Genomic DNA, 14,166 nt, shown 5'->3' on the forward strand with positions numbered 1-14,166 from the left:
TGCTGATGTCCTCAGCTTAAATTACTGTCTTTCAAAGGCTGCAGCAGGCTTTATTTTAAAGCAAAAGTGAAGATGGTGTCTTGTATCATATGAAACTAGACATCATTGGTAAATATGTGTCTAAATAATGGTAAAAAGTTAGGCTAAATTTTGGCAATGGAAAGGAAAGGGGTCTCTCTTCAAGATATCTCAAGTCTCCTCTTAACAGACATGCCGACTTTATGCTAATCCCATGCAACTGCCTTCTGCATGCAGTATAAATGTGTTGTTTTTGTTTAATTTTAATATAAGGTCCCTAAACTGTATGCATACACTGTTGACCTTTTTAATTAGCCCCTAATGATCCCCTCCCCTAAAAAATATGTTTTTTTATAGGGAGGTGAAAAGTACAATGAAAGTAACAACTATTCCAAATGTGAATTAACAGTTACTTTCAATGTTGTATTCATAGGTTGTTGTATTAGTTGTAGTGGGAAGCTTTGTTAGCATGCATGCTCCTAGTAAATAAAAGATTACTCTTGTGTAGTTTCTATTTTATTTCTATTGATATACCTCTATCTCTTATTATTTATTTATTATTTATTTATTTTCTCCATTCATCTGTGATTATTTCCGCCCTTGTGCCTCTCTGGGGATCAATGGCGGCTGATGTTATCTTATTCAGTAGTGATGAACTATTCTAAATCCTTTTGCTCATAAGATTGAATCATTACGGCCTTTCTATCTTTCCATACTTTTGAAATGGCTGAATCAGTTGTAATTTTTTCTGTAAAAGGAAGTGATTATCAAACAAGAAATCTGTGTGTGTACAGTGTGACTATGTAAGCGCCTTAAGCGATGGCACCCTACTATTCCTTTCACATATGTGTGTTTTTGTGCTCCCTGGCTCATACATTAACTGTCTTTGTCAGCCTCTAAGTGTATTTTCTCCAAAGAAAAGCAGTGATGCGTATCACTGCTATGTCCTCCCCTCTGCTTTCATTCCCTCCCTCTCTCATACTCATCCTCTGTCCTTTCTGCTTCTTTTTGTGCCTTTACATCTACACTCCCCCTTCATTCCCTCATCCTACTCTTACTTCATTTGACTCGTGAGATGTGATGTGGTAACAGCAGCGAGACAGATAGGATTTCCATTGTGTGGAGCTCAGTAAATTAGAAATTTGACTGGATTTTTTTTTGTGGAGAATTTTGGGAATTTTAGAAAGAGAAATCTAGTGTAGATCTATCAAGGTCTTGCAGGGTTTTTATTAGTTATGTGTGTTAGATATTGTTTTCTGATAGGATGCTGCTGTAGGAGATTGAAACTGGTTCTCTGTAGTTAAATTTTAAAGCCATAACACCGGAATTCTTTATTTGAACTGAATTATTTGTTCTAATTTGGACTTTTTAATATTCTACACCACTTTAAATTTCTTTTGACCCTCTGAGCATTAATGCTGGGAACTAATTAATCAAATTAGCGCCATTTCGGGCTGTCAGATTTGATCTCAGTTTGAGCTCAGCTTGTGGCGTTCCTCACAGTCTGAAGGATGTGGGATGGACGGATCGACCCAAGGAGGCTAAAAGCCAATGCCTCTGCGAGAGGGAAACTGCTCTCCCCTTCCCTCCCCATCTCTCCCTCTTTTCCCGTTTCTCCCTCTATTCCTATTCCGCCTCCTTTCCACGTTTCTCCCCCCTTCCAACCGTCCACTCATTTCTCCCCCTCGCGCCATCATCCACTGACTCCCTCTCCCTCCTTCCCTGTACCTTCCCCTTCTTCCCATCGACACTCCGTCCATCCCGTCGTCCTTCCCTCATCTTGTCCTCCCCACTATCCCTCTTTTGTCATCGCCTCCTCTGTCCATCCTTCCCTCCAGCGCTCGCCGTCCTTCCCTGTTCCCGATCCACGACCTACACCCGCCATCCAGCCCTCCCTCCATCCCTTTCCCGCTCTACGATCTTCTCCTCCTCATCCCTCCCTCCATCCCTTTCCTGCTCTACGACCTTCTCCTCCTCATCCCTCCCTCCATCCCTTTCAGTCAGTTGCTGTCCCTTCTTGTCCTGCCCCACGACCTTCTCCTCCCCATCCCTCCCTCCATCCCTTTCAGTCAGTTGCTGTCGCTTCTTGTCCTGCCCCACGACCTTCTCCTCCTCATCCCTCGCTCCATCCCCCTGTGCCCCTCTCTCTGTCTCCATCTGCTGACCATCATGGTGTCTGTGTCCCTCAGGAGCTGCACAGGAGATACGAAGCAGCTCCAGAATCAACTAAGACCAAGGCCTTGCAGACAGTCATCGAAATGAAGGTAAATGCGTTGATGATTATTTCATGTAAATGTGTGTCTTTATATCAAATCAGAATCACCATAAGCCCATAGTATGATACATGTCTAAAAACACATTTTAGGGATATGTATGAAGATTGTTCATGTTAAAAGATTTGCTGTCAGCTGATATATTAATATCAGATATCAGCCTCAAATAACTAGTATTGTGGGACTATATTTATTATTAATAAGGGTAATAATACTGCTGTTTTTTTTCGATATTATGAATCATGATACATAACCCAAAGTAAACACTATGAAGCAGTTACTGCTTTTGATATCTGTTATAAACATGCACTTTGGATATTTAAACACAAACTCAATACAGCTCTCACTGCAAAATTATAGCATTAACGGGAAGTTGTTGCAGGAAGTAGCCTCGTAAATATTGTTAAAGGGTGACAAATGCAGACATGTTCACATAGTTCTTTGTCGTCTACTTCATAATGTTCATGTTTACACTTCTTTAAACCAGATGGTTTAGATCAAGGTTGTAAATTCAGTTTTTTCAGTCTTATCCTTTCCTGCCTACAACATGTACAGTCTGAGTCATTCCTTAGTTCCTCAGTCTACCTGAAGTTAACTTTCATATGGACTTTCTTTGATTGAACTTCCAGCTCTGCTCATGTGTCAGAAACACCAAAGGAATACATTTCATTTTCTGATAATATTTATATCCCAGGTACAGTAAATCACACCCGGTCTTTCCTTTTAACATGAACATGTTGATGTCCTGCCAGGATGCGAAGATCAGCTCAATGGAGCGCGGCATTAGAGAGCTGGAGGAGGAGGTGAACATGCTCAAGTCCAATGGTGCTCTGAGCAGCGAGGAGAGGGAGGAGGAGATCAAACAGATGGAGGTGTACAGATCCCACTCCAAGTTCATGAAGAACAAGGTGACAGAGTCACACACACACACACGTGCACACACACCTCATCTTCTGCTTGTCTCAACATTTTTTCTTTCAGTGTTTTGAAAGATTGCAGGATTTTACTGAGAAGTAACTCAACTTTTTTTTTTATACTTGACGGATACAACTTGAATGTCAAGAACAAAAAGGTTACTGTGGGAGCCACGCTCATTAAAACAAACCACTACTTCTGTCATGTTGGGGGGAGACGAGACAGTTCGGGAAGTCAGTAGTTTGTTTTTTTCTTTTGCTTGTTTGACTCGAAATGTATTTGTTTTTGTAGCTCATATTTGAGAAAGACAGTATATTTTCTTGCTCTGATTTTTGTCAGCATAAATTCTGATATGATTATAGTAATCCTCTAAATGACTCACATTATCAACATGTTTGCTGTCTTAAAATGTATTTACGACTAGCTGTGCAGCTCTGAAGCAACAGCTTTAAAGGTCCCATATTTGAATTGTAACATAGTTCTAGGTGTTATATAAATACTGTGAAAGTCTGTAAATGCTCAATCCACAGAGAAATGCACACAGCCATTTTGCGTGCCCCTTGGGTCCTGGAAACTTGAGAAAATCAAGTTTTTACAGGAACACCTATTAACGACTAGTACGAAGCCCTTCATGTCAAACTTTATGACATGGAGGGCATTAAAATTAAAGGGCATTAAAACTGTGCCACTCCCTGACACTCATGTATGGTACTGATGCAGGGTAAGATACAGTAGGTATTTTCATGCATTATTGCAGCATGTGAGGTGTTTAGATATGCCGCATGAGGTCAGAGTCTATGGCCAACGAATGTGGTGGCTGATTTGTTTTGGTCATGGTGACGCACCCCTCTCCTGCCAGGTTGAGCAGCTGAAGGAAGAGCTAACGCACAGCCAATCAGAGAAGGAGGAGCTAAGGCAACGAGCCAATGAGCTCCAGCGGGAGGTGTCTGCAGTAAGAGAGACAGCTCTGTGCTCCTTTCTTTCTTTCTTTCTTTCTTTCTTTCTTACGTTTCTTGCTGTTTCTATTTCTATCTCCCACTTCCTGACGTTTCTATCTCCCAGGTTGACTAATAGCTGCTGCTTTAGTAGATTCTCAGTGGTATCCCTGTACTGTGACTGTGTTCAGACAGCAGTGAGCAACTATAACTCTCTGTTCTCGCTGCTCACTCAAAGCAGCAAACACCAAATCTTGATTAATTTTGAGAGTAGTAAAGTAAAACGGTAAATCCACTTTGTTGAAATACATTTTGTCATTCTGTCACATGCTATCGTCCCTTTGTTTTCTTATGATTTTATGTGCTTTAATGTGAACTGGTTAGGAGATCTTTACTTCCCATTTCCATCTATGATCAGTCGCAGTAATAGTTGTTTCTAGCAGTCTGAGCTGTACAGTTACAGACTTAAAGCTGAGAATCCAGCCCTGCTTTGCTAATTCATGCATATCTATAACCTGCTTCTCTTTCTTCTTGCATGAGGTTTCCTCTTAACTAGTGACTTGGATTAGTATGCAGAGGTTTTTATACTGTATTACTGATTTCCCTGTGTGGTTTGGGTCCATTCTTTTTATCTGTTATGTTAAATTCGCAACACAAATACACGTCCAGTCATTGAGATGCCAAAGCAGGGGCAGATCTAGGATTTTTCTAAATCAGGGGCCACAAACATCTCTGAGAAAAGCTGAGTTTTAGTTCCTACATTCAAATGACTCTTTATGCTTGTAAATAATCCTAAAACATATTGAACAGTATCAACTTGAAGAACTGTCTTTGAAAAGGTGAACACAAAATTGTTGTTTACTAGGGAGCCCCCCCCCAATCCCTAAAATCCTTCCTTAAATGCTAACTAGTACTTCATCTAGCATTAGACAGGCAGGCAGGTAAAGGAGAAGGAGGCCAAAGAAACCATTTTTTAAAATGATTTTGTGATAACTAAAAGAATTGACCCTGCCTTTCTTGTACAGTACAAAATGTAGTTGGGAAGTACAGTATATATAGTGTAGTGTGTGATGCTGCATGACTGCTGAGATGTGCCTAACTGTTGTTTGCTTTCCAGGAGGGAAATTAGAACCAACGATTGTCCTATAGTCCTAAATGTGTCTTGATCAAACTCACAGCTTCCTGAGCAAAAAGTAACACAGTAGCCACTGTAGAAAGACACTCGCAATACACACTGTACACGCTGTAACTGGCTCTTTCTTCTTTTTATCTCCCCCTCTCTCCTCATGTCATATGTGCGTTACTCAGATAGAACAGGCTAAACAGGACCTGAGTCGTAAGGACAGTGAGCTGTTGGCTTTCAGGACCAAACTGGAAACTCTAAACAATCAGTTTTCTGACAGTAAACAACACGTGGATGTACTCAAGGAGTCACTCACTGCCAAGGAACAGAGAGCCGCTATACTACAGACCGAGGTACAGTTACTCTTCTACTAGTACTTGTTGCTAAATGTAATGGTACCATTATTTATCTCAAGAAAATAAATCTTTGGTTTATAGATATTTATTTCACTGACTTTTAATTGTGTGTGTGTGTGCACAGGTGGATGCGCTTCGTCTGCGTCTAGAAGAAAAGGAATCTCTCCTTTCTAAAAAGAGTCAACAGATATCAGAGCTGACGGAGGAGAAAAGTACTCAGCATGGAGAGATCACCGACCTCAAAGACATGCTGGACGTCAAGGAACGCAAAGTTAATGTGCTGCAGAAGAAGGTAAAAGAAAAAAACAATTCAACAGGCTGTATTGAAATAGTGATTACAAGAGGGTAAAAGAGCTTTTATTTAGATGATTTATTCATGGATGACGCATGCAATTCATTGAAAGCAGCAAACACACAGAACGTGATGTTGTCATGTCATAGTACAACCACTAGATGGGGGTGTAAGACAGTGTGTAGTTTTGGAGCTGAACCAGGGTGTCGCATGGACTAACTGACAGACAGGTGAGCAGGCAGACAGAAAGATACACAGACAGACATGTATACTGTCCAGGCAGCCAGAGTTTCAGGTGCTTTTTTTGGCCACTTTTCAGTACATTTGTATGTGTGTATCTCTATGGTAACGCCATCAGTTAGTTAGATGGATGGGCAGGAGTGAGCTCCTGTCTTTGCTATCTGGTGCACACACACACACACACACACACACTCATAGACCCACACTGATTTTAGATGGATGGTTGGATGGATGAAGGGTAACAAATTAAAAAATCAAGAATCCAGTTAAACTCTTCCATTACCAGCCTTTTGGGTCTCAACCTCCTCCCCTTTTTTCTCTCCGTACCTCCGGTTGTCACTTCTAAAAAAAAAAAAAAGGCGAGTGTGAGCAGATAATTGATAGAGACAATCAAGCAGACAGACATAAAGCAGGACAGGGAGGGGGAGGAGAGAGACAGAGTGTGTTTGAAATCAGTTGCATACTAATGAGTTCCTCCTGTTCAATAAATGATGACCTCTGCCATCTTCAAATAGAATACAGTCCAGTCTGAGAAGGAGACAGAGATGCTGCTGACTCCATATATATCAAATCTGCACTCATGATTTCCTCATTTCTTTCCTTTTTGCATGTGAAAAAAAAAAAAGAAAATACTTTCTGTTTCCACTTTGTCCCCCTCATCCTACTCCTCTTCTGTGTTTCCTCATGTTTTTACCTGTCATTATATATTAGCAGTGAAGAAAATTACAGTGAGTGCAAAGAATTAATTTTAAAGGCATTCTTCTGATCTCCCATCATCCCTGTCTCTTTGTTGTTAAATGTAATTTTCTGTGAGGGACATAGGAGGAGGAGCGTCAGCCGGTTTTTGTTTTGTTAAACGTGTTCCTGTTCATTATCACAGATGACTTTAGGTCTAAAATTGGCAGGCATTGAGTGTGTGTGTGCGTGTGTGTGTGGGTTTGTAAATACTGTATATGCAGCATCCAGCAGTTGTCAGCTTCAGGAAGTGCAGACGGCATCAAAGAGACTCCCTGGCTCTCAATGTCAAGTGTGTGTGTGTGTGTGAGGAGGAGTTGTCAGTCAAGCTGTCAGGTGAGCAGTTGATTAATGAGGCGCTGGAAATGTTTTACTGTATGAACGCACACACAATCTCTGTGGTACTGTAAACGTGTGCATCTCACCTGCAGTGGAGTCAGAGGTTACATACCAATCTGACTTTTTTTCTTTTCTTTTTGGTGACGGGTTGTCAATCGCTCGATTTCCTTTCTCTCTGGCAAAGCTGAGGAAAGACGGACAGACAGACAGAAAGAGAGTGCGACTAACATTTTGTGATTTTTACAGCTCGAGTTCACCCTCAACACCGCATTACATAAGCTTCTCATCTCTCCTTTTCCTCAGTTCGTTAGTTCAACCTTTTGTTCCATCCATTTTTTAATGAATACCACAAAGTTGACATAACTCCTTATCTTTGTCTATAATCTCTCTTACACACATACATGCACGCGCATGAATATATACACACGCTCATTGTGGGCTCAGGGGACGAGTGAGTCCTTCGGTGTTTTCTGCTGATTTTGTGCTTTACAGAAAATTAATCCGCTACCAAATCACTGTGAGAGGAAATATGAGGAGGCAGGGAGAAGGAGGTGGAGGTAAAAAGGAGACTGTGTGTTTGGTGAAAGGGTTAAAGGTGGTAAAGTTAGGAAGTTAGGGAGGAGAGTTTGTATTTGACAGCAGAGCGCCTCCATTTTGACTGGTTGAAAATCTCCAGATTGAATCACAGCAGCACAAAGGATCACAGTGGAAGTGAAGCTGTGTGTATGTTTGTTTACTGACTGTCAGAGAAACATACTCAGTGACACTAATGCGTGGAAAAAGGGCTCCTTTAACCGTTAGGTGCTGCATAGATTCTGAGCAGTCCAGTGGCACAATATATATGTAATATACAATATATTATCAGCAGCCTTTTAATGATTGTTGCTTTTAGAATGAGGCAGACAAATGTTTGAGTATGTGTAATCTAATTACTTTATTAGACTGTTAGATTTGTTTCATTTTTCGATTCACTTTAAATCAGTGGTGATGATCTTAATGAAAAAACATCAAATAAATGATCAAAATCGTCTTGTTACAAATACAGTTGTAGAGGCTGATGGTTACATTGGCCATACTGATATTGTAAGACAATTTTCACTTATCAGTGATGTATTTGTTGCTGTTACAGCAGTCTGGATTGCAAGAAACAGAAATTTTAGGTGCAGAAGTATTTTAAAGGAGGAAGGAAACATGAAATAAAATGCAGACATTAAGTTATTTTATTTTGTAAGCTGCAGTTTTGTGTCTTTGAGTTGTATTCACAGATATTTTGTTATATTTATTGTTGTTGTTTGTTTTTATGAAAACAAATTTTCAGCTGAGTTAAGTGTTATATTTGGCGTTCGTCTGCAGAAATCCAGTATTGTCTGGGCTCTCGTTACAAACAGTTGCTACAGTGTTTGAGAGCCAAGACACTTGCCAACACAAGATCGTTCTTTGATGATTTAAGTGAATAATGCATCATAAACAACTATTTATAAGGGTTTTCTCTCCTTTTCTCTCTCTGTAGATAGAGAACCTGCAGGATCAGCTGAGGGATAAAGAGAAACAGCTGGGCGGCCTGAAAGACAGAGTCAAGTCTTTACAGACAGACACCTCAAACACTGACACAGCACTGGGAACACTGGAGGAGGCTCTTGCTGAGAAGGTATAAACACACACACACATGCACACACACATACTTAATCCTGGTCAACCTCAGGTCAATCACAGAGAAAGGTTACATTAATAAAACCACCATGAGCAACACTGCCGACCACCCACGCAATGACCAGATGACTCTGGATGAATGGAAATGAACCAATAATCACATTGGCTGTTTCATTATTAAATCTTTCACAGCCTGTATTCATAAAAGAATAGAAACCATCCAACATGAAAAACCAACAGCCACACTGTCCTGGTCTAAATTGTCAGGTACCAAAGCCTTAAAACAGTCCCGAGCATGGGAATTGAACCCTCAACCGCCCATTTAATGATCTGTTATTCCACAGTCAGGACTCGACCTTGATTCTGGGAAACGAATCATTGACACTTACCCCAGCGGACCACTTTAAAGTGTTTGATGAGAATTTATTTTCGTACTGTAAAGTACGATTGTGTTACCAACCTAATCTCCTTTACACGCACGCACACACGCAGAGGAAACGAGCCTATTAATTGTCCAGTGACTAATATTCAGGGTGTCAGTTAGATGTGTGAGTGTTGGCAGGCAAAAGGTGGCCGATGACTTTAACTAAACTCAAATGATTTTTCCCTCTTTTCTCTTTGTTTTGGTGCCCGTGGATATCCTTAATTTTTCTCCTTCTTCCTCTCTGTTTTTCCATCGCTCGCTTTCTTTATTGTATCATTCCTCTCACACGTCACACACGTTTCAAAGCAAAACAGAAATAAGTATTTTACCCTGTGCTATGCTTCAGTGTTATGCATAACATCTTCAGTGCTAATTTTAACCATTAAAACTACTTTCCTAAACCCTTTTCTTTAAGGTGAGTAAGTGATCCTGGAGAACTCCAACATCATGATAAATGCCATGATATAGAGCAAACTGTGACACAATGAGTAATGTAACAAATGTGAGCAATCAAACCTTAAAACACAGCACTCAAAACTCTCCTGCTACCACAGCTAACATCACAGCAACAGGATATCTTGGCAAACCAGAAAGTAAGCTGAATGTCTGTGGGCAAGTCATTTAACTTTACCTGACAACACAAATCATGGCTGGAATAACAAGTTAGTGTTGTGTGGCTCGATTTGATCCACTGTGTTTCCCATTTTACAGTGCCAGCGCTGTGTCAAACCACCAGATTTCTTCCAGCACAGACACAGAACGGAAAGCTAGCAGATTGTGACCTTAAATCTGTTTTCCGACCTTAATCTTAAAAAACTAAATTCTTAATAGAGATTAAAGAATTGGCTCTTCATCACTTAGTGCCCAAATGAATCACCAGCTGTTCCTATTACTCTGGTAATCAATTATTTATTTATATATATATTTTTTTTTTGCCAAACATTCACTGGTTCCAGCCTCTCAAATGTCATTGATGATTTGCTCCTTCACCTCTAGGAATTTTCCCAATTTTTTTTTTTTTTTTTAAATTTGATAGACAAACGATTAATCCATTAATGAAGGAAATAATCTGTAGAATAATACCGCAAACTTTAAACCAAATCTTAGTCTTAATACAGATTTTTAAAGGAGTGAGAACCTGTGAAAAAATCTCCTCACTTTAAATCGCTCTTAATCAGTCCTCACAAAGATAGAGCTACAGTACAAGAACATGCACACACAGCACAGCACATACACTCTTTGGGCTTTTTTGTGCTACTTTTGTGTGAGTGAACTTTTTTTACTTTTTCTTGAATTGGCGGGTGTGTTTTTCTGTAGCTTGGAGAGCGTCTGTAGTGTTTTAGTGGTTGTGAATATTACATCTACTGCCAGAATGTATTACGTGTCTAAAATCACTGTTGGCTGTTAGATCCTGTCAAAGCTGCCATCTACATAAAGTTTAACGTGAGTGTTATTAGTATAGAAACTTGATATTGAGTGACTGTGAATAACTGTTGGACTCTTTCTGTGTTCCATCTTCCATTCCTCATTCCTCTCCTCCTCCTTACTGTCCAGGAGCGAATCATTGAGCGGTTGAAGGAGCAGCGGGAGAGGGAGGAAAGAGAAAAGGGTGACGAGATGGAGTCCAGCAAGAAGGAGCTTAAGGACTTGAGGGAGAAAGTCTCCCAGCTGCAGGCTGACCTGGCTGACCGTGAGGTAGAGAAGACACATGTGACCACACAGAAAAACACTCTCTCTGCCTCCCTGTCAAGGAATCGTGATTGATCTATCTCTATAGAACAGGTCCTCACAGAGTCCTCACACTGAAGGACAACAGCGATAAACAGTCACATTTCCTTGACAACAATATGCTTCACAACCAATGAAAACAGTGATTCGTGCTAAATTCTTCTTCCTTTGTGATTCATATAAAGCACCACAGCGGAGACAGAGGGATTGACAAAGGATGACAAAGCATTTTTAAGCACTGTCATTGCTTCATTCCTCCTGCAGCGGTTAGACAGCACAGTAGGAAAGTAACAATTAACCTCTTCAGGAAAACCAAAATTTAGCAAAACAATGTATTTTAACACGCTGTCCCTCAGGAGGCATAAACAGGTGTAAACCTAGTGTTTACAAGTTACTCAAAGAGTCAAATAAGAAGTCAGTTGTAGAATCAAACTGTGGATGAAAACAGGGTCAGATGTCAAACCAGAACTAAAATGTCAACAAATATGGCACCAAATCTGAAACTGATGAGAGTAGGGTTTAAACCATATTTAGCTTAGAGAAGTCCAACTGGCCAGTTATCGTTAACTGGTTATACTATAATTAGTTAGCCAGGATTTATTACATTAAAAGGTGTGTTTGTCTCAATACAGATTGATACATTTCACAAGTGCACGTGTAAACACACACCAACATGCAATACAAATGCAGTTTGTCCTCAGCTGTGTCAGGACAAACAGTGACTTTGTAGCATCATTTTATTTCAAGAAATTTGACATTTTGGGTTTTATTATCTTTTTGCCGAGAGTTCGATGAGAAGATTGATACCGCTGTCCTGTTTATACGTAAAATGTGAAACCAACAGGTAGTCCCCATAAAACCACAAATTGATTTTACATTTCAGTTTTATGAGAAGTAAACAAAACCAGATACCTGGTTAATTTCTGAGCTTTAAAGATATTGGCAGGCTAAGCTAAGGTAAGCTAACTGTCTGCTGTCCTCATCTTATTATTTGGTGGTGCTGATTTCCTCATTTATCTCTCAGTAAGAAAGAGAATACATGTATTCAAAAAAATCTTTTTAAAAGGAGAAAATACATCCAAAAATCAATGCACATGTCAAAAGTAATTTCTGCCTTCTTTTTTTTTTTAACATAAACTCTTCAGCTAATTTTAGTGATTGCGGGCTCATAAAACCTGTTACAGTCTCATTATATAATTTGAGAAATACATGGGAAAAGTCACGGAGAAAACAAGCATTCCTTTCTACACTGCTGAACGCAGATGTGGGGTTTGTCTGACAACAGCAATATATATGTGCCTAAATATAATCAGAGAAAGTAGCAAGGTTTCTCTGACCAAAGCCCAGTCAAACATGATGACCCGTGTAGTCTGGAGTTGGTATTGTCAGTCAAGGGTAAAATTACACGTCTGAGTGTCTCTTCTTCTGGTCCCGTTGGTTTGTGTTTCACCGGCCCTACCAAAAGAGGAAAAGACCAGAAAAGAAAGGGAGAGAGACTTCACGGATGGAGGGATTGAGCTGGAAGAGTGAGAAAAGAGACAGGTCATGGGAAAAGGTTTTGAAGAACATGGGACAGAGTCAGTCTCATAACAGTGTAGGGAGGATGATTCATATACCTTTCATAGAATCCCCAAATGAACAAGAGACAGGAGGCATCAGATGATTTATTTTAAACAAATCCTCAAGTTGGCCAAAAAATAAATAAAGTAAATAAATTTGGTAAACAATCAAATAGTGGAAAAGTTTTAAAAAATAGAAAAAAAGACACCTGTGTCACTTCAGTAGAGCTGCACACTGTCCAGCTCTAAGAAGTTGTCGTGTTGACTCCCTTCATCACTCTGTGTGTCTGTTTCTTTCAGACTTCAGTGTTGGATCTGAAGGAAAAGGCTTCCTCTTTGGCTTCATCCACTCTAAAGAAGGACAACAGGCTGAAGAGTCTGGAGATCAACCTGGAGCAGAAGAGAGAGGAGTGTGTGAAACTAGAGAACCAACTCAAGAAGGTTAAAATGAATAACTTTAATTAGAATATTTGTCTTCTAGTGTACATTTAGTTTTAGCTGAACGTGTGTGAAATAAGGGATTATAGAAGCATCTGAATTAGATGCTGTAGGTTACATAAAAACCAGTGAACTAAAATGATTCTACCAACTATTTTTAAGGTTAATGATGTTCATGATACAGTAGATGAACAACATAACCAATTTAAAACATCCATAATCTGAAACTCTGTTCAGACCCAAACACAACTGAACACAAAAAGGATTTTAAACTAAAGCCCCTCGCCTCTTTCTCCCCTTCCTTGTTTTCCCTTAACTGTTTTCCAAGACAGATGACTGGCTGTGTGTGTGTGTGAGAGCGTGTGTGTTTGTGCGCGCGCATGTGTTTGCATATCACATATTCTCTCCCACACAGCAGCCCATAAAATGGTGTGTGTGTGACGGCTTGCTGACAGCCTTACAGTCATTTTCACAGAGTGGAGAAGACAGCAGCAGCACCACCACACCCTCTGTGTGTGTGTGTGTGTGTGTGTGTCAGAGAATCTCTGTTGTTTCTCTCATCAGAGTTTATTTCTTAGTCTCTTTCTGTTCCTATGGATGGAAAAAAGACTGAAGACTTGAAGTGTGTGAACTGATTGACACTGAGCATGTGACACTGTGTACGTGATGTTTTTTTTTCTTATTTGTCTTTCTCTCTCTCTCTCTCTCTCTCTCTCTCTCTCTCTTTTTCTCTTTCTCTTCTCTCCACCCAGATCTTCTTATAATATCATCAGACACCCAAACATTTCCTCTCCACATAAAGACCTGTAAAAACTGTTGTGCACTTCCAAAACTAATAAGGTTTATGTATTGTGCGACCAAGGCGTGTGCACACACACACACAAAGTCAATCTGTCCCAAGAGCAACATTTGCTTCTGGGAAACACACACAGCTGTTCTAACCTCTAAGCTGGTTATAACTTTTTTCTTTGTTTCATTTCGTTTGTTTCTTTTTCTCGTTTTCTACGTCTTCTGTGAAGCTGAGAAAAGCAGCAAAAAGAAGAAAGACACTGAAACTTTATGTACTTCACACACTTTTCATGCTCATGATAATCTTGACATAAATCAGTATAAAAGTGTTTGTGAAACCAACTAAAACTCC

General features: G+C 40.0%; 1 protein-coding gene across 9 annotated transcripts in view; it reads left to right on the top strand.

Annotated features, from left to right (window-relative positions):
- The window catches only part of LOC104934965 (ELKS/Rab6-interacting/CAST family member 1), a 120,332-nt gene that overhangs the window by 27,988 nt on the left and 78,178 nt on the right, over window positions 1-14,166 (top strand). For 5 of the 9 annotated variants that reach the window (XR_003464318.1, XR_003464319.1, XM_027291945.1 and 2 more), the window contains exons 7-13: window positions 2,208-2,282; window positions 3,044-3,199; window positions 5,450-5,617; window positions 5,745-5,912; window positions 8,737-8,874; window positions 10,855-10,995; window positions 12,888-13,028. Coding sequence is in view for 6 of the 9 variants with exons in the window: in XM_027291945.1 (XP_027147746.1) it covers window positions 2,208-2,282; window positions 3,044-3,199; window positions 5,450-5,617; window positions 5,745-5,912; window positions 8,737-8,874; window positions 10,855-10,995; window positions 12,888-13,028 (987 nt within the window). In the remaining 3 variants the exon portion in view is untranslated. Of the gene's footprint in view, window positions 1-2,207; window positions 2,283-3,043; window positions 3,200-4,065; window positions 4,159-5,449; window positions 5,618-5,744; window positions 5,913-8,736; window positions 8,875-10,854; window positions 10,996-12,887; window positions 13,029-14,166 lie in introns of all 9 variants that reach the window. The other 4 variants (XR_003464317.1, XM_027291944.1, XM_027291946.1 and 1 more) reach the window with 1 other exon arrangement.

The sequence above is a fragment of the Larimichthys crocea genome, chromosome XX (genome assembly GCF_000972845.2).
Source record: "Larimichthys crocea isolate SSNF chromosome XX, L_crocea_2.0, whole genome shotgun sequence".
In the NCBI taxonomy this organism is placed as follows: Eukaryota; Metazoa; Chordata; class Actinopteri; family Sciaenidae; genus Larimichthys; species Larimichthys crocea.